This window comes from Panthera leo, chromosome D4 (assembly GCF_018350215.1).
Source record: "Panthera leo isolate Ple1 chromosome D4, P.leo_Ple1_pat1.1, whole genome shotgun sequence".
Classification (NCBI taxonomy): domain Eukaryota; kingdom Metazoa; phylum Chordata; class Mammalia; order Carnivora; family Felidae; genus Panthera; species Panthera leo.
This window is the reverse complement of record NC_056691.1, coordinates 45,342,537-45,365,461: the sequence shown is the minus strand read 5'-3', so window position 1 is coordinate 45,365,461 and position 22,925 is coordinate 45,342,537. Positions and strand designations below refer to the sequence as shown.

The 22,925-nt window shown below is 42.0% G+C and overlaps 2 protein-coding genes across 6 annotated transcripts in view; one reads left to right on the top strand and one right to left on the bottom strand.

Annotated features, from left to right (window-relative positions):
• Positions 1-1,882, top strand: part of HACD4 (3-hydroxyacyl-CoA dehydratase 4) — a 36,994-nt gene extending 35,112 nt beyond the window's left edge. For both annotated transcript variants that reach the window (XM_042914244.1, XM_042914245.1), the window contains exon 7: positions 173-1,882. In XM_042914244.1, the coding sequence (XP_042770178.1) occupies positions 173-255 (83 nt within the window). In that variant the 3' untranslated portion in view covers positions 256-1,882. The remainder of the gene's footprint in view (positions 1-172) is intronic.
• Positions 1,883-7,884: 6,002 nt separating this feature from the next.
• The window catches only part of FOCAD (focadhesin), a 322,952-nt gene continuing 307,911 nt past the window's right edge, over positions 7,885-22,925 (bottom strand). For 2 of the 4 annotated variants that reach the window (XM_042914239.1, XM_042914243.1), the window contains 5 exons: positions 22,323-22,500; positions 20,601-20,698; positions 13,081-13,332; positions 10,832-10,907; positions 7,885-8,283 (listed from right to left, as the gene is read on the bottom strand). In XM_042914239.1, the coding sequence (XP_042770173.1) occupies positions 8,210-8,283; positions 10,832-10,907; positions 13,081-13,332; positions 20,601-20,698; positions 22,323-22,500 (678 nt within the window). In that variant the 3' untranslated portion in view covers positions 7,885-8,209. Of the gene's footprint in view, positions 8,284-10,831; positions 10,908-13,080; positions 13,333-19,689; positions 19,981-20,600; positions 20,699-22,322; positions 22,501-22,925 lie in introns of those variants that run through there. The other 2 variants (XM_042914240.1, XM_042914241.1) reach the window with 2 other exon arrangements.

Genomic DNA, 22,925 nt, shown 5'->3' with positions numbered 1-22,925 from the left:
TTCCGCAGAAGATCTGGACCCTGGGTTAAGTGTTCCTTCTCTGGGTCTCCCTTGCAAGTGTCTTGTCCTTCGACTCCATGCGGCACTCCGACTGTATTTTAAAACCACGGTTCTTTCCAGGGAAACGCTTGGTGAACCTTACTTACTTCTGCCCCTCCCTTCTCCATGTTAGGTATGTATTTTACCTACAGTCACCTTTACTCAGAAAGAAGAGACGTCCTCCAAGGCTTTCCCGTTAAAAAGAAGAAAGTGTGAAGCACGGCGCTCTGATGTGACAAGAGAAAAACCAGGCTTGTGGATTCGCTGCAGTAAACGGCACCGTGGCGGAAAAACACCTGGTACTTGACAAAAAACCCACGACGGGATTGCTCTCCTCAAACTTGAGACGTATCACGGCACTCTCTTATCCTCGCATGTTTTCAAAACACGTATTCTGTGCAAGCTACTTCACCAAAGCTGTGGGTTTTATACAAGTTAAATTTACGTCGTGGGAAGCCTGATTATTTTCCTGTAAGGTTAACGAGACACAGGAGAGGGACTGGGATAGACTCCGTTAAATTGAGAAACCAAAGGTGTGAGCCGGAATTGTATCTGTTTACGTCTCTCTACATTTCTTTTCACTTCGGAGTTCCCAGATAGCAAGTCTGCAGGAGGGCAACGATGTGAAATATGTTTTGCAGTTGTCCAGGAAGACGCTGTATAGACAGATGCCCCGCCATCGCCACGGTTAACACCATTTTACACATGAGACACGCTTAGGAAATGACACGTTTTCCAAACCCTGGAAGAATATTCACTAATATTACACAAGGTACTTGGACTTCGATCCTTAAAAGAGGACCCTGATGAAACAGAATAGATCTTTGATAAATATACAAATAATGCCCCATATTTCTTTCCTGAAAAAAAAAAATGAGGCCATATCCATACCTTATAGGGACGTAAAAGGTACAAAACTATAATAATAATTTTGAAGGAAACAAGGCAACTAAGAACTAGTGATGTTTCAGATTAATGAATTATTATTGCTAATTACTATGTCATCCCTTAGAGTTTTGAAAACTTTTGAAGATCTAAAATATTTGTGAATAATTGACTAATAGCATCATCTCTGTAACACTGGTATATCATTCACTTTTCTTGAAAGAATTCTAGAATCTTCTGATCCAGTAACCATAGAAAAAGGGAACTAAACATTTTGTGACATAAAAACCAGGTAGTAAAAACGTAGTTACAAAAAAATTGGTAATCTCATTTCCACTAAATAAAACGTTTAAAAAGTTGAGCGTCAATAAAGATAATTGCTATCTTTACAAATTTAGTATCCTATTTGGAATCTCAAAATAAGTATAAAAGTGATCCTTTTAAAAATCTAGATTTTGTTTGTAATGTTGCTTATTTTAAAAAATTTACTGAAAGCTCTAGCGTAGGAAGAGAACAGAATCCCTCTGCAAACTTTGGGTGATTCAGTCTAGCTTCCTCTCAATTAAGATCGCTGAAATACTATTTACATCTAGAATCACTGAAGAGCAGCGTTGTAACAATTAGAGAAACTACATTTTGTTATTAAATAATACTTTAATTTCTAAACCAAATGACCTTAAGAACCTGCGTACTTCTTAAAATAGAAGACTGAAAAGAAACACAAGGAAATTTAGAATTATGGATTGACAATTTCAGGTCTCTGCAACAATTGAAACCAAAATCCATGACTCCTTTGGTGACCCAGTCACAGTTGTTCTTGTGGTTGGTTGCCTCTATCCATAATTGAGAGAAATATTAAATTTCGTTAGAGATTAGCAAAAAGAAGGATGTATTTTTTCCTTCGCCACGTTAAGAAACCCAGCCAGTAAACATCTACCTAGTCAATTGGATATGACCCAGAATGCAAAGTTGATTTCTTTGGCTATTTTAACTGTGTGTCCATCAAATCTCTATTTCATTTTGTTCGGTGTTGTCAAATGCTCAGTTTCCCAAATCTAATACATATAGATGAAATAGGAAACTATTAGATATTTTAGAAGCATAACACGTAACTTTTAAGATGACTTTTCTTTGGAGTTTTCAATGCCAAGTTCCAGTGCCTCAAGTTCCAAGTAACCCCAGCTAAGGTGTAGTAAGTAATCAACAGCACCGGGACCTCCGGAGGGGGTGGGGGATAAAACTGCTCTGAACGAAAACGCTGCAGAGCTTATTTCATCACTGAGCAGAAGTCTGCCTGAAAAACATCACATGCACACTGTAATATCATCAAAGTCCCTGGGCCTTTCCTTTATCAAAGTAGTGACTGAAAAGCAGTAACACTTCTTCCGAACATATCCATTCAGTATTAATGCATTTTCTTTTCTTCACTTTCCAACACTCTTACCCTTGTCTGACGTTTTTCTTCAATAAACAGATTGTTAGTAAAAGGAGTTGATTCTTAGTTGCTGCAAACGCGTCTACATTCATTCAAGAAACAATGTTGTGGGGTGCCTTGCACACTGTAGGCGTAAAATTGTAAAACCTTTATCAGGCTTCCTGCAAACACATTTGTTACTGAAGAATAAACCGCATCTTCCTGAAGTCCCTAAAAGAAGTTAACCCTTTTGTTTTAGTATATACCTTATTCTGCCTACCTTGAGCAAGCAAATTTCGAAAGAATTTGCATTTCTCTCGAAAGATGATGTAGCTATAACATCAATATCCAAAATGTTTCTGCAAAGAATCTTATGTTTATATACAAAGAAAACAGTCACGTTTTATTGTGCTAAAGCATTAAAGTGATTTAAAATTAAAATGTGCTAAAAAATTATCTCCCCTTTCCCCAACATCGTCCCCTCCTTTATTTTTGCTTTGTAAACATTACGTTGTTTTTCCTTTGTTCGGGTAACTTTTACTTTCTATTTCTGGGCCTAATTGCTGCGCTAACTTTGATATGGCCCTTTTTACCAGGGTACCTTTTCAGAGTATGTTTCAGGGAGCAACAGTCCCAGAACTAACCAGGGTACCACCTAGAAGGCAGATTCCAGGGTGCCCCTGGGAGCCAGGAACCTGCATTTTGCCAGGCTCCTCAGATGCACTTCTTGCACACTAGAGGTTGAGTCCAAAGTATTTCAGCTTTGGACAGAAAACCGCTAATAAGAACTTCAATAAAAGCCACCATGCCATGTAGTTCTGTTTTTAGAACCAAGACAATGACATTCATTTATGTTTAAAGGTGCTACCCGGGAATTCATTTATCTCTGGTAAGGGTGGCTAGAGTTGAAAAATCTCATCTTAGGGGAACTGTCATTTCCCTCTGAAAATCAATTAGTAAGACCATGTCTTGATTCATCAAATGTAGGTGCCTACCGCGTGCTTTGTGGTATTCAGCTGAGCCACGGGATCCAGTGAGAATGTGGCCTGGAAGTAAGAGCGGTCGGTGGGTAGGATTTGAAATCCAGCTCTAATGTTTACCAACTGAATGCCCCTGAGTTCGTTTCCTGCCCTGGCCAACACATGAAGTATGGTAAATTAAACCTTTTTAAAATATAAGCAGCTATACAGAAGTAGGAAATTTGTCACATGCTTTCCCGGATGCTTTAAACTTATAAGATGGTTCGCTGATTTACATTTTCTGAATCTAAGTTCCGTGAAGGCAGGAATGTCCTGTCTTACTTTGTCCCCCAGGACCTTATATGGTGCCACATAGTACTCATAATTGTGCAGCTCAGACTTTATAGATTGCTACCAATACATCCAGAAATAGACATTTTAAGAAATGTATCAATTAGGTGATGTTTCAATTATATTTGATTCGTCTCAACACTTCATGTTTAGAAGACACATGAAGTTTTTTAAAATTTACGTTAGTACCCTTTCTTAATGGGCTACTTGCTTTTAGAATGTTTTAAATTTGTTAAATTTCTATGATCTTCCCAAGTCCCAGTGCACATATGGTCAAGCATTAGAGCTATTTTAGTGAAACCTATAAAAGTAACATTTCTATTACATTTGAGAATTTATAAAGCATATTTTTGTATTTGATCCTTACAACTACTTTGTGAGGGAAGTTACTCCTTGTATTCAAGAAATAAAACCAAAGTCAGGGAATCATCACTGTCACTCTTAGTTTCAGATCCAATAATTTAGCTGGAAATTATTTCATACGTCCCTTATGTTTGACAAGAATCAAATGATCTTTAACAAGTTACATGCATATTCACAACTTCATAATTACTATATCTTATACATTCAAAAAAAAAAAAAATGAGACCTTAGTGTTTCCAGGATCAGAATTAAGTATTTAAGTACAAAAACACATTACCTCATCCAGGACCAACGCGACGATGATACACATTTACACATGAAGATGATGCCGTGAGGTGTTTTCTCCAATGGGAGGAGGAAGGATGTGAATTATTGCAGCCCCATTCCGTCCCCAGGTCCCATCTGAAATGCCTGCAGCCAGGAATGGGCTTGTGGGGTGGAGATAGGGACTCACCAGACACCTAGCCTACAACTCTGGCTTTAGCGAAGGCCACAACGTCCAAACCAAATGATCCGACTTCCCTTCTAAAACAGCAATTTACAAAAATGTTTACCGAAAGTTTAAAACGGCTTATTTTCAGAGTTACCGAGTTACTTCAAGATAGCAGCGGAGTTCCTAACAAAGTCTTACTATTATCACAGTATCGTTATCTTTGGTTGAAATCATGTAGTAGAAATTCGGGCGGTCAACTTCAAAAAAGATTAAGAACCCTGTAGTTAGTTACCATGGAGTCATTACATTACAAATAAAAAAAGATAATTTTAGGCACTTGCATGGATGCCAACATCTGCTCGGAATGCACACTCTTCAAATCAAGAGTCAGAGTGTTTGGATACTTCTGAGACACATAATAAAGCTTTCACCCCACACATTAATTTGTTAGGATATTCCAACATGCTATTTGTCTTGGCAACTTGTGATTTCGAAATCCAACAGAAGATAACTTGTAAGGGAATATTTCCTTTTGTATATAGTTTGGAACATCTGGTCTGAAAAGGCAGAGACTTCTGTTTTCTAGAGAACGCGAGGCATCCTGAGGGAATAGCCTCCTTCTGACCTGAGGTCACACAGGTGACCAACAGAAAGAGTGTGCTCATTCCAGTGGCCTTAGATCTTGAGGTTTTAGAACCTTCAGATTTTCAAATTTAGAATCTTACATCTTAGACCCTTCAGAGGGTACCGTGAATCGGAAAATCCCACAAATGTGCAGCTCAAGACCGCTGAAAACAAAACGGGGGTGGAGTGGGGTGGCGAGGGAAGAACGGATACAGATTTATTTTATTTCTTCCATTTTGTACTCTTCTGTTCCCCAAGGGCCCGAGCAGGGGACAAAGTTTGAGATCAAAAGGGCAGCCTGGATTTAGAAGACCGGGTTGATTCTTCCTTCCCTCTCCTCCCGCACCAGCAAGGGCTGCCTGCCGATTCAGGGCGGAAATGCAGACACCCTCCGTGTCCACTTCCTCTCGCTGTTCTTGACTGCCACCCACGTTTGCAAGCTGGCCCGGGAATTCAAAGTCCCTTAACCCACAAAGACCCATTCCTTTACAACTCCTAACTTCCCAATTTCAGCAGCTTATCAACATGAGGTAGTATCCTTTTCTCGTTTTTTTTTTTTTGTAGTTGACAATGTTGTATTAGTTTCAGGTGTACAATATCGATGTTTGACCCTTCCATACATTACCCAACGTGCACTCCCGTTGAGTGTGGTTACCATCTGTCACCATTATTTCAGTATTATTGACCGTATTCCCTGTGCTTAAGGGTTATTTCGTTTTTCTGGTTACAGCAATCGATATTAAGCATGAACGAGATTCAATCCTTGGTAGGAGTTTTCATCTTTTAAAAAAAATTTTTTTTAATGCTTCATTTATTTTTGAGAGAGAAACAGAGCATGAGCGGGGGAGGGGCAGAGAGAGAGAGGGAGACACAGAATCCGAAGCAGGCTCCAGGCTCTGAGCCCGATGCGGGGCTTGAGCCACGAACCGCGAGATCATGACCTGAGCTGAAATCAAGAGTCAGACGCCCCGACCGACGGAGCCACCCAGGCACCCCAGGAGTTTTCATCTTCAAGTGGATGCTGATGCCCTGATACGGTAGAACGAGCACTGGATCTGGGGTCTTAGGGCCCTGCTAATCTATATATAGCTCTGCCTCTCATTCGATGTATTCTCTCCATTTCAAAATAGAAATGCCTCTTCACACTATTGTTGTAGGAGTGAAATAAGATCATACAAGTGGAGGTTCTAGGGAACTTACAGTATGGCACCTAACAACAGATATTAGATGAATTTCAGTCTCTGGTAGGAAGTATAAGAAAGTGTATGCAGTGGGAAGGCAAGAGAAGCTAGCTTCTCACATAAAACTTTCAGCTTCTGCCCTCAAATTCATTTCCCTCCAGCCCAGCCTCTAAGGAAATAGTAAACACGAAATATCGGCAACGCAGGTGAATACTACCCGAGGGCCCGTCTCGCCTTCCCCTTTCCTGAAAGCATCTTGGCACCTTATTGAGGTTCGGCAAAAAGAAAGAAGAATTAAGAAAGTGAACCACAGTTATCTGGAACCTGCAATCACAAATCCATATATTTGGAAACTAAACTCGTGGAGTTATTTTTAACCTGAGCGGGAGGGAGGTTGACTGGGTGACGACATGAGCGCACAGTACGTCAAACAGGAAGACTAAAAGTTCGCCGGTGCTTGTAAAGAACCGGGCACTGATATGGCATGGTACACACAAAGGTATATTATCACTCCGGGGGGCACAACGTTCATCCCCAGTGATCCCACGTATGTATCCATCAGAACATACAGAACATGATTGGTTAAAGGCGGCTTTGATTAATGCCCGCATGAAGGAAAAATTATTAGCAAGCAGATCACAATGGAAATGCTGCCTGATTCTCAAGCCCTCGAGTAAAACGCCGTCCTCAAGGACATTGTCACATAACTTCATTTATTTGTCATTAGGCCACCAGCCACCCTGCTTAATTAGAGATTTGTACTTATAAAAAACATTGTTCTTTCAAAAAGATATATTTTTTAAATGTTTATTTCTTTGGGGGTGGAGAGCACACACACACAAGTGGGGGAGGGGCAGAGAGAGAGAGAGAGAGAGAGAGAATCCCAAGCAGGCTCTGTGCTACCAGTGTAGAGTCCAACCAACATAGGACCTGATCCCACGAACTGTTAAGATCATGACCTGAGCTGAAATCAAGAGTCGGAGGCCCAACTGACTGAGACGCCCCTCAAAAAGATTTCTATCCAGCATTCCCTCATCTTTCTCCTGGAGGAAACCCGGTTTAGGTATGACCCAGGCCAGGTAGATTGGGGTACCCCACCTCCCACGTCCATGTTGTTCGGGGACTCACATGTGATCCAAGCCCAACCAGAGTCCTCTCCATGCTGCTCCTGTCATACCTATGGGCAAGGACACCTTTCCTTCCCTTTGTGGTTGCGGGCAGCCGTCTTAACAACTGTGTGGCGTGATCACGCGCCCTAATGGCATTGTTTGCCTCACCGAGCGCAGCTGACTGAACCTGATCGGATCTGCTCTTGAACTTCTTGGTTTGTGAGTCCTTGTTTTCTTCTTTGGCTGGAGCTTTTTTAGATCCGGTAACTTTCAGACTGCATTCAAGAGACCCAAGCGTAAGAAAATTATAGCCACCACTAACGAATCTGAGTTAGCTAATGTTCCACTCACACCAGGCTTATTATTGATAGGCGGCAAGACTGTTTTCTCAATAAGAAAACTTGAAGTCAACGACTATCCTCCAGAGACTTCGAGGGAAATCGATGGTGATGTCACTGTCACCACTATAGTTTGGTTTTGCTAGCAAAAGCTTCCCCATGCCTTAAAACAAAGAAGTCACAGGCACAACATTCACAGGATTATTTTACTGGAATTTACGGGGGAGAGGATGATGATGTCCAATTTGCACAGAGTAAATCTTCAGATTGAACTCCTGCCAAATAAAGGAAAATTCAAGTTCTTGTTTCAGTCCCAACTGGCCTGGGTACGGAAGCAATGCCCGCTTCTTCTGGTACGCGTGAGTCAAACTGCCGGTTATGTCTCCACCTTTTCGTGACCCTTAACTCTCTGCGTCAAGGCTCAGCGACCCCAGACACGAATTCTGGAAAAACTTCTTCCATTTCTATGGTTTTCCTCATCCATCTGAGGATGTTGCCGGCTATCACAGAACTTCACCAACCATACGCTCTGGTCCATACGGCTTTCTTCTTAAACTCTGGGAGAATTCTCAAGGACAGCAGGGTGGCTAAGGGGACAAAAAAAGTGAAGTGTGCTGTTGCATGTGGTGAAATGCATTCAAAAAGGTCATTTGCTTATTTATTTTTAACTGTTTGTTTATTTGAGAGAAGGCACGTGTGTGAGCAGAAGAGGGGAAGAGAGAGGGGGTGGAGGGAGAGAATCCCAAGCAGGCTCCATGCTCAGTGCAGAGCCTGATGCAGAGCTCGATCTCACAACCTCAAGGTCACAACCTGAGCCAATATCAAGAGTCGGACGCTTAACTGACTGAGCCACCCAGGTGCCCCTGAAAAGGTCATTTAGATAAAAAAATGTGTCAGAACAGAACTTGGCTTTTTCTTACTTGGCTAAATCTTTAAGACTAAGCAAGCCTTAGGAAGAATTTTAATAGTAGAAAGCCTTTAATAAAAGCTGGGGAAAAGGTTGTTTTTTTTTTTTAATTGTTATTTAAGTTATTCTGGAACCAGTTAACAGGAAATTCTGCAGATTTAACCAAAACTGACTTCTGGGATGCCACTGTTTTGTTGTTGTTTTTTTTTATCTCATGATGATTACATAGGTGTGTTCCCTTTGTAAAAAACCTGCTTATGATTTGTACACTTTTCTACATGAATATGATTTTTCCATTACATGTTCAGTTAAAAGGTAAAAGACAGAAATAAAATACTGGTCCTGTGATGAAGTTATTAGGTTCATGTGCTCAATGGAACAAGCCTGACTGTACTAATCTGTATGTGACTATGTACCCACAAGTCTATACCTTTTCTTATTTGTCATGGGTCCCTCAGGGATCAATTTCAAGTAGGAAAGTTCTATGTAATTCCTCTAGGTAACTTATTATAGATCTTATTTTAGGATATTAATATAAATATATTGAGATATTATTTAAAATATAATAGTATGAGGCTTATTATAGATCTTATTTTGGGATATTAACATAAATATATTGAGCTGTTATTTAAAATATAGTAGTGTGAGGAAATGTAGGTAAGCCAGAGTTACACAATTCTTGTGTGTGACTCTAATAAGCCCTTGACTGTATAATCAAGTGAACATGTACTTCTTCCTTGACCCAAATAACTATTTTCCTCATCCATATCAAGGTGTTTGTTATCTTCATGACCTAAAACAGTGTATGTTTGGAGGAACCAATGGTATTAGGGACCCATGGTCATTAAGCATGAGTTTAAACTCCTTGAGGCAAACAAATGGAGGAAATCCTAGCAAGTCTCTAGGGACGGATCAAGTGAACATATGTCGGACCACTGCCCTTATTCTCAGTGAAGTTCTGTGGTTGATCACAATCCTCTTCCTATACATGCCCTCTGCCTATGCTGGGGGTAGGGAGAAGGATCAGAACCAAGAGATTAGGGAATTCTTACTTGTTTGGCAACCAAGAAATTATACCCTACTTAGAGAAAAGGACGGTCATACTATGACCATTATCAGGCTGGACAGATATGATTATCACAAGTGTAGGCCAACAGGTGGTTTTCCCAAGATGAGACCTTCTAGTGCAATATCTTACAGCATGTCAGAGGCCATATCAACAGCAGCCATTGGTTGGACAGGACCCCTGAGTCCTAAGACACAGATGACAATACAAGGTATTTCAGGCCACAGAACCAACACCCAAAAGACTTCTCAGATTTGAGTAAAATAATGTACATAATTTTCACATGAAGATATTCTATATTTGTGGTTCCTATAGTCATAGTTTAACAAATCAATAGAGAAGTATAAAAAACACAAAAACCTATTTAAATGCCTCAAAGTGTAGGAAATGTTCAATTCCCTTGGCATAGCTACACTATGCAGCTGTTGTAAATACTATTAATGAAGCCAATATAGGAATAGGTTAAAATGCTTTAAAAGATGATTTTTAAATAAAAAAGGCAGTGTGCTCAAAGTGTCTATGTGAATTTTTCAGTTGCTTATGATTATAAACATGTTAGAACAACACTCATACGCAAAGAGGGCAAAAACTTCTTAGGAAAAAATATCAAAATTGCCATTGGGCAATGGGACTCTGGATTCCTCGTTGCTCTTTTCTGCATTTTCTAAAATTAATTAAAGTGATCTTTTGCCATTAGAATAAAACATTTAAAAGCTATTTAAATAAAAGTTGGGGCGCCTGGGTGGCTCAGTCGGTTAAGCGTCCGACTTCGGCTCAGGTCATGATCTCGCGGTTCGTGAGTTCAAGCCCCGCGTCGGGCTCTGTGCTGACAGCTCAGAGCCTGGAGCCTGTTTCGGATTCTGTGTCTCCCTCTCTCTCTCTGACCCTCCCCCGTTCATGCTCTGTCTCTCTCTGTCTCAAAAATAAATAAACGTTAAAAAAATAAATAAATAAAAATAAAAGTTAAATTTAAAGGCATGGAGCTCTTTTTAAATCCACTTTCTAATTCAAAATGCCACATGACGACAGCTCCAGATTACTTTTCTAAACTGAGTTCAGATGAGCCTTTCAGGGACCAATATATACTAGGATGTGGTTTCTGCAGCAAAGACAACCATGGATGGCTTTCATCTATGCTGGGCATGTAGTATGGAAGTAATACCTTTCAAAAGATCCCTGGATTTGGCTGAGAGGCCTTCTTTGGGGCTTTCCATGATGCTGAAGAGCCAGTCAATGAACTAGGGTGAAAAGAAAAGAGCAGGATCAGTGAAGACAGTCCCACTAATAGCAAGAGACCAGTTGGGGCCCTTTGGCCTGCATACATGCATATCGGTGCAGGAGCTCTGAGGTAAATACCGACCTGAGCTGGAGGAGTGGAGAGGAGAAGGGGACCAGGCATAAGAGACGGAGAAGCTGGACACAGCTACCATTTAGTCCAATGACCCAGCAAAGTCAAATCTCCTTCCCCTGCTAAACATCCTGAGATCCACTATAGATTTTTAACCGTGAGGTAAACATGGGTCCAGAGGTCTCTTGTGCGCCACGAACTTTCTCTCTCATCACTCTGAGAGCACCAGAGAGGTTAAGAACCTTGCCCAAGTCCACTCCCAACGAGCAGCAGAATCCAGACTTGAACCCAACTGCACCTGACTTGAGAGCCTCACGTCCCTTCTTTGCATCACGCTGCCTGATTCCGCGCGCATCTAGGCCCAGACTCGTAGGGCGGGTGGTAAATAGGGAAACACATCAGACAGAAGCCTCCGTTTCTAACATAAGACATTCCGTAGATGAGAACAATTTGTGCCCAAGTGGAGACAAAACATGAAGTTGAAATCCAAGAGAAAGGCATAAAATAATTTGCTAGATAGAGCCAAATGTGCTAACTGCAAATAAATCCTGCAAATGCGGTAGAAACTCGGACTACTCATGAGTTTGACTGATTTCCCAGGGTAAAGACAAAATTGGTTTTGAATTAGATACCAGGTAATTTCATTAATGACTGAACGTTGTCAATCTTGACTCATGAAAAACACATACATTAGTCATGGGTACCGGGTATTTTAACTTTGGACACAGAAACTGGTTTGAAGAAAGAGTAAAACAGAAAGAAAATATTCCTAATTCTCTGCTTTAATTAAATTACATTTTTTTTCTTCTTCTTCTCAATTTTGTTTTTTAATATCCTACTGGTAAGTAAATAAATCAAGCACTACACATACATAATAGATGCAAGATGTCTACATTGTAGTCCAAAGTGATGATGGTGTCCTGGGCCAGAAAAAACATGAGGGGATTCCACATTTAAAAATTTGTTTTGATTTAAAATTAAATGGAAAACATAACATTTGGGATAATACTAACGCTTAAGAAAACAAAGGCATTTTAATTGAGATGCTCAGCGGAGTTGCGCATGGCTAACCCGTGGGTCCGTAGTTCAGAAATATTTTTAAAGACTAACGTTCAGATTTTTAACAGTAAGCTACAAAAAGTTGGCTTTAAGCTTTCAACTTCACAGAAATCCAGTTTTCATTAAATGGGATTCAAAAAAGAATCTTTCAATCAACTGTATTAAAGACAGTTCAGAGCCACTTCATGAGAGGCACAGGAAGCACGGTATTTTCAGATGCTCCGCACGACGGCTAAGAGCCCGGGGTAACTCGACATTAAAAACCAAATGGTGCTTCCTACAGTCGGATTTTCCTGGGAGCAAGGGTGATGACCTTTTCAATTTCCCCATGTCCCCTAGCACAGGCCAGGAGCATGACGGGCCCCTGGAATGTGGCTGTAGGATGGCATGAGCTATGAGGAACCTTAAATATGCTACAAGAACATGGACACTCCAGATTCCCGTTTCCCTGACCCAACCCCCAGGCATGGTTGGTCATTCCCTCCATTATCCACCACCACTGTATTCTCCTTATACAATCTTGCAGCCTTGAACTTGCCTTCCCGTCTGTCCTCCCTCTGACATTCTGAACGCTCAGGGACTTACTCATCCCGTCACCCCCAGGATCAAGAACACATGTGCCTTTAACTGAGGGTTGATGGGGGGGTGGGAGGGAGGGGGGGTGGGTGATGGGTATCGAGGAGGGCACCTTTTGGGATGAGCACTGGGTGTTGTATGGAAACCAATTTGACAATAAATTTCATATATTGAAAAAAAAACAACACATGTGCCTTTAATAACGGAAGGCAAGTAAAAGCTCCTCTTTCTGCCTCACCTCCAACTGTAAGCAAGTTATTGCTCTTGTCTTTGTTGCTGTTTTTAGCCAGCAGTTAGCCTCACTCTCTGAGGCGGAGTATGAAAACCCGTGGTGTGATGCCCATTTCACTTTAACTCCCAACCTCAGTTCTACTGTAGAAATTGCTAAAGAGAAAATGGCCATCAGGGCGGGCGGCTGCGAACCTCACCTTCTGGGTCTGTTCCTTCCATGGCTCTTTCTGCAGCAGAATAGGCATGCTACTGGGAAGGAGAGTGAGAGTCTCCTGCAGAGTGACCCTGTGCATTGGACTCCTGCCAAGGAAGCTCGAAGCTGACCCAGCTGGGCCATTTTCCTGATGCCATGGCAACCAACTGGCACTAAGGCCAAGGAGGAGAGGGGCCGCATGGTCTGCCCATGCAACCACTGCGATTGCAAATATCAGCAACAAGAAGTCCAAAGCCTACAAAGGAAATAGACACAAGGTTAGGTCACACGTTTGAACAATTTAAAGTAACACATGTACACATACACAGCCCCTATCACGATGCAGTGTTACCTTCCCCTTTACCCCAGAAGAGGAACCAGACTGAATAGCAAACTCCATTTCCACACTTAATAAACAGACATTCTAGGACTTTGGAAGGTTTTAGGGATCCTCTTTTTTAAGACAAACAGTTTCACTATTATTGCTCTAATAATGCAGGGGAATGTTATTTAATTCCTCATCATATTGAGATCCAGACACTCCTCTGTTTTGGGGTTTCCAAAGAGACTAAAGAATTCATTAGGAGGGATATGGAAAGGGAGATTTAGATTTATTGTTACGTAGCCCCAACTGAGTTTTAGAAAAACGTATAGTCTGATTCTATTTTGAACAACAAATGACTCTCCACATGTATTTTATTTTTCTGTTCTCAATATTTAAATATTTGAGTGGCAAACACTTGATTTTGTTCCACGAATGCGGAAAATATAAGCATTAAGACAAAATAAAAACAAGCATTCTTGGCGGGAGTCATAACAAATCATTAGGCATTTTTTTTAAAACATATTTTTGAGTATTAGCAGGCATGAAATGAAATACACTCCCCAAACTCTCGATCCTGACCTACATCTATAATCCCAAGGTTTGTTTTTTTTTTTTTTCTTTTCAATTTTACTTCCAGTGTAGTTAACATTCAGTGTTCTGTTAGTTGCAGGTGTACAATATAGTGACTCAACACTTCCATGTATTACTCGGTGCTTATCAAGCTAAGTGTACTCTTGAATCCCACACACCTATTTCACCCATTCCCCGGCCCATCTCCCCTCTGGTAACCATGTGTTTGTTGTCTATAGTTAAGAGTCTGGTTTTTTTGGTTGCTTCTTTCCCGCCCCTGCTTTGTTTTGTTTCTTAAATTCCACATATGAGTGAAATCATATGGTATTTGTCTTTCTCTGACTGGCTTATTTTGCTTAGCACTGTACTCTCTAGATCCATCCATGTTGTTGCAAATGGCAAGATTTCATTTTTTCTTATGGCTGAATAATATTCCATTGAGTGTGTGTGTGTATGTATGTGCATATGTATGTGTATATATTTATGTGTATATGTATACATATATATGTACACGTACACACACACACACCACACCTTCTTTATCCATTCATCTACTGATGGACACGTGGGCTGCTTCCATACTTTGGCTATTGCAAATAATGCTTCAGTGAACACAGGAGCACTTATATCCCTTTAAATTAGTATTTTTGTATTCTTTGGGTAAATACGCAGTGATGTGATTGTGATTACTGGATCATAAGGGCAGTTCTATTTTTAATTTTTTGAGGAACCTCCACACCATCTTCCACAGTGGCTGTACCAGTGTGCATTCCCATCAACAGTGAAAGGATTCTCCGTATCCTCACCAACATCTGTTGTTTCTGGAGGTTTTGATTTTAGCGATTCTGACAGGAATGAGGTGATATCACCTTGTGGGTTTGATTTTCATATCTCTGATGATGATTGATACTGAGAATCTTTTTACGGGTCTGTTGGCCATCTGGATGTCTTCTTTGGAGAAATGTCTCTTTTATGTTTTCTGTCCATTTTTAATTGGATTGTTTGGGGGTTTTTGATGTTGCGCTGTAGAAGTTCTTTATATATTTTGGATACTAACCTCTTGTGGGCTAGGTCATTTATAGATATCTTTTCCCATTAAGTAGGTTGATGATTAGTTTTTGTTAATTGTTTCCTTTGCTGTGCAGAAGCTTTTTATTTTGATGTAGTCCCAATAGTTTATTTTTGCTTTTGTTTCCCTTGCCTCAGGAGACATATCTAGAAAGATGTTGCTATGGCTACCATGAGAGAAATTACTGCCTGCACTCTCGTGTAGGATTTTAATGGTTTCAGGTCTCACATTTAGGTCCTCAATCCATTTTGAGTTTATTTTTGTGTATGATACAAGAAAGCGGACCAGTTTCATTCTTTTGCATATTGCTGCCCAGTTTTCCCAATACCATTTGTTGACGACACTTTTTCCCTTGCATATTCTTGCCTCCTTTGTTGAAGATTGACTGACCATATAATTGTGGGTTTATTTCTAGGCTTTCTGTTCCATTCCATTGATCTATGTGTCTATTTTTGTGCCAATACCATACTGTTCTGTAATTATAGCTTTGTAATGTAACTTGAAGTCTGAAATTGTGATATCTCTGTGATATCTTTTGTGGTTCCATAAAAATTTTAGGCTTGTTTGTTCTAGTTCTGTGAAAAATGCTGTTGGTATTTTGAGAGGGATTGCATTAAATCTGTAGATTGCTTTGGGTAGTATGGACATTTTAAAAATATTTGTTCTTACAATCCATGCACATGGAATGTCTTTCCATTTCTTTTTATCATTTTCATTTTTTTCATCAATGTTTTATAGTTTTCAGATTACAAGTCTTTCAGTTCCTTGGTTAAGTTTATTCCTAGGTATTTTATTATCATTGGTGCGATTGCAAATGGGATTGTTTCTTAATTTCTCTTTCTGCTGCTTCATTATCAGTGTATAAAAATGTAACAGGGTTTTGTATTGATTTTGTATCCTGCAACTTTACTGAATTCACTTATCAGTTCTAGCAGTTTTTGGATGGAGTCTTTTGGGTATTGTATATACAGTATCATGTCATCTACAAAATGTGAAAGTTTGACTTCTTCCTTACTGATCTGGATGCCTTTTATTTTTTTGCTGACTGCTGTGGCTCTCAGTTTTTCCCCACTGAGTATGATGTTAGCTGTGGGTTCTTTATATGTGGCTTTATTATGTCAAGGTATGTTCCCTCTAAACCCATTTCGCTCTAAATCCATTTTGTTGAGTTCTTTTTTTTTTTTTTAATCATGAATGGATGTTGTATTTTGTCAAATGCTTTTATGCATCTATTGAAAGGATCATAAGGTTTTTATCCTTTCTCTTATTGATGTCTTGTACCATGTTGTTTGATTTGCAAATACTGAACCACCCTTCCATCATAGGAATGAATCCCACTTGACTGTGGTGAATGATTTTTTTAATGTATTGTTGGATTCAGTTTGCTAATATTTTGTTGAGAATTTTTATATCTATGTGTATCAGAGATATGCAAAGTTTCTACTGAAAAATCTGCTGATAGCCTTCTGGGGTTTCTCTTGCACATAATTGTCTTCTTTTCCCTTGCTAATTTTAAAATTCTCTCTTAATTGCCACTTTTTGCCATTTTGATTACTTTGTGTCTTGGTGTGGACCTCCTTGGATTGATTTTGTTGGGAGCTCTTTGTGCTTCCTGTATCTGAATTTCTGTTCCCTTCTCCAGATTTGCAAAGATTTCAGCTGTTTAAAAACAAATTTTTTTTTAATGTTTATTTTTGAGAGAGAGAGAGACAGTGCACAAGCAGGGGAGGGAGGGGCAGAGAGAGAGGGAGACACAGAATCTGAAGCAGACTCTAGGCTCTGGACTGTTAGCACTGAGCCCGATGTGAGGCTTGAACCCACGAACTGTGAGATCATGACTTGAGTTGAAGTCGGATGCTCAACCAACTGAGCCACCCAGGTGCCCCAGCTATTATTTCTTCAAATAAAGTTTCTTCCCCCTTTTCTCTCTTCTTCTGGGATCCCTATAATGCAAAAGTTATTACACGTGATGGAGTCACGGAGTTCCCGAAGTCTGTTCCCATTTTGCCTAATTTTTTTCTTCTCTCCTGCTCAGCTTGATTACTTTCCATTACTCTGTCCTCCAGGTCGTGGGTTCATTCTTCTACTGCCTCTCTAGTCTGCTATTTATTCCATCCAGTGTATTTTTAATTTCATTTATCATGTTCATCATCTGTGATTGGTTCTTCTTTATCTCTTTATTAAGGGTGTCACTTGGGTGCCTGGGTGGCTCAGTCGGTTAAGTGTCCAACTTCAGCTCAGGTCATGATCTCAGTTTGTGAGTTCGAGCCCTGCATCAGGCTCTGTGCTGACAGCTCAGAGCCTGGAGCCTGCTTCAGATTCTGTGTCTCCCCCTCTCTCTACCCTTCCCCTGCCCATGTTCTGTGTCTCTCAATAATAATAAATAAACATTAAAAACAATTTTTTAAAAAAAGGGTGTCACTGATGTCATCCACTCTTCTTTAAAGGCCAGTGAGTATAATCATTACTTTAAATTCTCTATCTGGCATATTTATCTGTTTCACTTAGGACTCTTGCTGTGGTTCTGTCTTATTCTTTCAGTTGAGACGCATTCTTCAGTCTCCTCATTTTGTCTAACTCTCTGTGTCTGTTTCTGTATGTTAGGAAAAGTCAGCGATGCCTCCTGCTCTTGAAAGTAGTGGCCTTATGAAGAAGAGGTCCTGTACACTCTGCAGGGCAGTTTTCCCCATTTACCGGAACCTAGTGCTTCCGAGGTGTCTCCTATGTGTGTTGTGTGCACCCTGCTGTTGTCGCTTGACTGCTTTTTCCTTTAGTCCAGTAGTCTTCGGTGGGTCGCTTTGCCTGTCACCGGCAGCGTTTGGTCCCTGTAGTGCCTGTGGGCCAGTCCCGTGCTGCTTTGGGCTTCAGTTGAGTCAGACTAGGCATTTGCCAGAGATGCAGGGGCACCAAACTGCAGAGCACTTTCCCTGTGTCGTCCGGCCCCGAGAAGCTTCTTTGGTTGACGCGCAGGGCCAGCAATCAGACCAGTCGTCTACCCCCAGCCGATAGGTGGGGCAACAAGCTGACTGGCGTGTGTGGCTATCTTTCTCGCTCTCTCTCCAAGGCAGGAGTCGCTTTGGAGTGGCACTGCTCCCTGTCAGGGCCTCTTGCACACTTCCAGGCGGGTGGCTTCGGTTTGAGTGGGCTCTGGCCAAGAGCTTACTGGAGGAGGTGGATCTGCAACGGGCTCGGGAGGGCGATGCGCAAAGCCCCCCCAAGACCTGTGCGCCAGGGTGAGGGGACATGCCACCGCATCTGGGGCCACAGTGGCCGGGCACGGTCTGCAAAGCGTTCAGGGGTAGGGCATGCAGTTGGACCCAAATGCGCTCAGGTTTGCTGTGAAAGGAGACCTACCGCCACCACGGGGCCAGCCCGTGCGGATCTGCAAAGAGCGGGTGGGCGGGGCACCCAGTTTCAGCAAAGTGCGTGCCGGGCTTCCACGGGAGGGTACCTGCCACCGCCACCGCTGCCAAGGCCCCGCAAAGCGCGCGGTCGGCAAAGTTTGAGCAGGTCTGGGGAAGGGGATCCGCAGCACTGGAACTGGAGCAAGCCCAGCGGGGGGTGGGGTGGGGGTGGAGGCGGAGCGGATCCACGAAGCCCGGGGCGGCAGGGGCAGACGCAGCGTAAGCAAGTTAGACTGCGAATGCAGGTACCAAACTGGTTCCTACAGGTGGCGCTGTGTTCACGCTGGGGAAGGAGATGGTGTCTACCGCGCCTTCGTTCCTGGAGAAGTCACCCCGTGGACACTACCCCTCCGGACACGGACATGCTCTGAGAGGAGTAAATAACTCTCCTTCCCTTATGCCCCAAGCAGTTTTCAAATTGCTGCCTCTATGCGGTACCTCCAGAGGCTGTTTGTTGTGCTGTCTCCTTAAGGGCAGGGACTCGGTTTCCTATGAGCGGCCAGGCTCTCCCAGAACCCCACCTGCTGATTTTTCTTTTTCTTTTTAATTTTTTTTAACGTTTATTTATTTTTGAGACAGAGAGAGACAGAGCATGAACAGGGGAGGGGCAGAGAGAGAGGGAGACACAGAATCTGAAACAGGCTCCAGGCCCTGAGCGGTTAGCACAGAGCCCCACGCAGGCTCGAACTCAGGGACCGCGAGATCATGACCTGAGCCGAAGTCCGACACTTAACCGACCAAGCCACCCAGGCGCCCCCCACCTGCTGAATTTTAAAGTCCCAAACTTTAAGTCCTGCTGGTTGGAAGAACTCACAAAATTAGCCCCCTCCAAACTCATGAGATCAGCCCCCTCTAGTTTTCAAAGCCAAATGTTACGGGGGTTCATCTTCCCCACATGGGCTCCCTCCACGCCTATGGTCTGTTTAGGCCCCCACCCCCGTCTCTGCCCCTCCTTCCCTCTTCAGCCTGGCCTCTTCTCTAGATTTAGTTGAGGAGTTTGTTCTGTCAGCCTTTGGGTCATTTCCCGGACTATCGACACTGATGTGAGTGTTCTCCAGTGTCCGTGGGATAAGGTGAGCTTAGGGTCCTCCTATTCTGCCATTTTCTCAGACTATATATCTCCACAAGCATTCCAAACCATCTGTCTAGGATCCATCCATCTAGAGTTGAGACTAATCTAAACGCTCACAGACATGGTGAGAACAAGGGCCTCCTCCGACTTGTGATTTAAACGACACTGTTTATCTGTATTTTCTAGGTTTTAAACAAATTTTTTAAATAAATAAAAAGATGTTTGCAAGAAAACAGAACGTTGGCAAAACCTTAGGAGATCAGAAGGAAAAGAAGACAGATTCTGCTCGGTAAACACAAAGCTTAAGAAGTCTTCTTTACTTCCTTAAAATTCATAATCTCACTGATTACAATTTCAAGCCTATAGCCAACTCTTCTACAAAGCTCGTCAGCATTTCAAACAACATCCCAGCTTATACAAATGCCACTCACACCGTCAGCGGGATACCTGTGAATGAGTCATGCCTACAGAAAAAAAAAAAATCTACTACTAAAAAATGCACAGTGGGCAGCAAAGTCAAGAAAATAAGCAGAGTGGAAAGTGCTGTCTTCCTTTTATGCATTAACCTTTTCTATTTTAATTTACCTACTATCAATGGTTGCGGATCTTTTTTGGGTCACACTTCATATGACAGGTGTGCTGAAACTCCTCTCACGCACGTTAAGCATCGGCGCGAACACAGATTACTTGCATACGCTTCAGGAATCTCTTCAAACCAGGTGTTTGAAGACATTCTCTGGGCCGGTACAAATGTACCCCACCTCCTTGGTGGGGTCAAGGCCAAGGGCACAGAACCCTGGGTTCCCTCATCAGCTAGTGTCCTCTGTGTTCTGCCTGTTGAGGAACTTTTTCTGTTGAAAATATTTTTTGAAGGGCAGCCCTAGCAGTCTTTGGGAGCCAGGCAAGCACATCCATTTCCTTGTGACATCGGAGAGTTATCATCATCATTTCCCAAAAATAAAAAGAAGGGGGGGGGGAGGGCGTGGAAAGCAAGCAAGCAGCAACTTTTTTTTTTTGTCTTTGGGGAGAGCAAACATAAGTTGTACATTTTAAGAAAGCCACAGGTCACGCCTCTAGATTGTACCTCGTCAAGAGCCACGTTCTGAACAGAGGTAGACTGGTATGCAAGGTTTCTGATGTAACCCATCAGTTCCAAGAGCCATTCCATTCTCTTCAACACGCCTGAAACAGAAAAGGATGTTTTTGTACCAGACCACGGTTTTCCTATGAAATGTAAAACCCATCAGTAATAGCCATCATAACTAAAGCATAACACCCAGTGAGGATTCCATGAAACGGTTTCAAATCCTCTTGCAATGCATGAGACCTGTGATTTTGCGTGAGAGTTCTTTGACGCTCTGTGTGTCAGAGGGACCGTATTTGTGTCTTTATTCTCAAAAGGTAATCTGTTCTTCAAAACTGCGCCCCCACTAGTGATAAAATGCACTTATTGGAGTTTCTCTCTCAGCATTAAACACACGAGGAGAAATCTGGCATGCCAACAAGTCAGTAATGTTGACTGTTGTTTTTATAGGTCTTCCTTTAACTTAGATGTTCCCATTTTATGCCCAAATCCCAGAGAAAGCCTATCCCAAAGACATAAAAAGAAAAATAAAAACCAGCTATTATACAGCAACTGGGGGACAAACACCAGCATAAATATTGATTTTTTTTCCTTTTTTATTTTTTAAAAAGGAGAATTCCCAGCACAGTAAAGATTACTTGGGAAGGCTGTCAAATATAAGTGAGGAAAAGGAGAACAGGAATTAAATGGGAAGGCCAGCTAGTTAGACCCAAAGGCTCTATCAAATTGAGTTATTTATTCTTGATATTTATTCTAGTTTATTCTTCTTGATAAATGCACTTTTGATTTAGAGTAAAAAATCTAGCTTTTCATCACAGGGTCATTTTTCACTGGGCAGACACTAATGCGGATAGGAGACAACCATCTCGATTGCCAAAGAGGAGAACAAATCAAAATTTCCTGTACAATCTCACAAAGGGCACTACAATTCTGCCTGCCGGTTTTCACTCACAACCTTGAAGATACAAGATGATGAGGAAAATACAGAAGATACAGAACCAGAAGTTGCCTAGGGGCACTCGGGTTTCCAGGTCCTACCTGATCTACCGAAGCCGGGTGTCATTCAGAAAAGAACGTAGACGTCACGCAACGTGACCAAAGGTATAGGAGGAGAAATGGGAGAGCTGCCCTTTCAGATGACTATTAAAGTATAAATGTCTACAACGGTCTAAAAGTTCTACCGTCTGATTCACTAGCAGAGAGAGCTTCAGGCCTAGAGCTTCGGGCTTGAGGATGCAGTTAGGGCACCCAGATTTTATCCCTCTCACCCTTGAGAGGTTCTCTTCTAGAATAACGATGTAATTTTGTTGTGGCTGTTTTCTTTCTTTCTTTTTTTTTTTTTTTTTACTTGTTTGGTAAATAACCACTCAAGAGCCATTTTCAAGAAAACATGAGGCAGAATCGACTGACACCCTGTTTGGGTAATGGAAGCAGGCAGACTCAACCTAATAAACTTGTTGATATCCTCGAGGGCCCGGAGGGCTAAAGACAGTATGAAAGTCACCAGCGGAATCCATTTGTATCTCCGAGGTGGGGGTTGGGAGCTGGAACAGGTCTTTCCACTTAAGGTGCTCTTCTTTGGGGGGGGGGGGGGTAACCAGAGCTCTCCTGTGTCAAGAAGCATTAACCTAGTTTTGAAGTGGAGGAAATAATTATAGCTCAAAGGGAAAGGTAGGCAGGCAGATCTTTCGGTTTCTGCTGTTCGCCCCGGGCCGGCCTTACCTGTGTTGGCATGGCTCACAATCCGGGCTTGGTATAAACCGTGCAGTACCATCCAAGCTAGTGTGTCTTTTTCACGGTGCTGCATAGCAACGCTGAGTATATCAGTCAAGCCCGTCAAGGGGAATCGTCCTTGAGAGACCAAGTACAGTCTGACAAAGGCAGCCTTTTCTACGCTGCTCTGCAAAAAAGCAAACTGTTCTGTTACTATTAAATTAGCTGAAGTCATTATGAAACCTCGAGGCAAGGGCAAAGCAGAAAGGGTGAGTTTAAAGTGGGTTATTATTCCGAATGCTAAAACTGTTCGTTTCCTGCAGCGTGTGACCTATCTGCCTCGTGTGCTAGATTTTAAAGTGTACATACAGACGGAAGGTTGTAATGTCACCTCCCGTTTTCTCATAAAAACCGTAAGTGATTTCAGGGGTTGATCGGTGGTGATATTTTGTAAGAACACACAAATAATAATAACGACAACTAACAAACACAGTACTCACGTGCCAGGCACCATTAACGTGTATTAACTCAGCAGGTCACAAAGTGTGGTACCCAGACCTCTGAGGGACCCCAAGACCCTTTTAAAGGGTCCGTGGGGTCAAACTATATTCA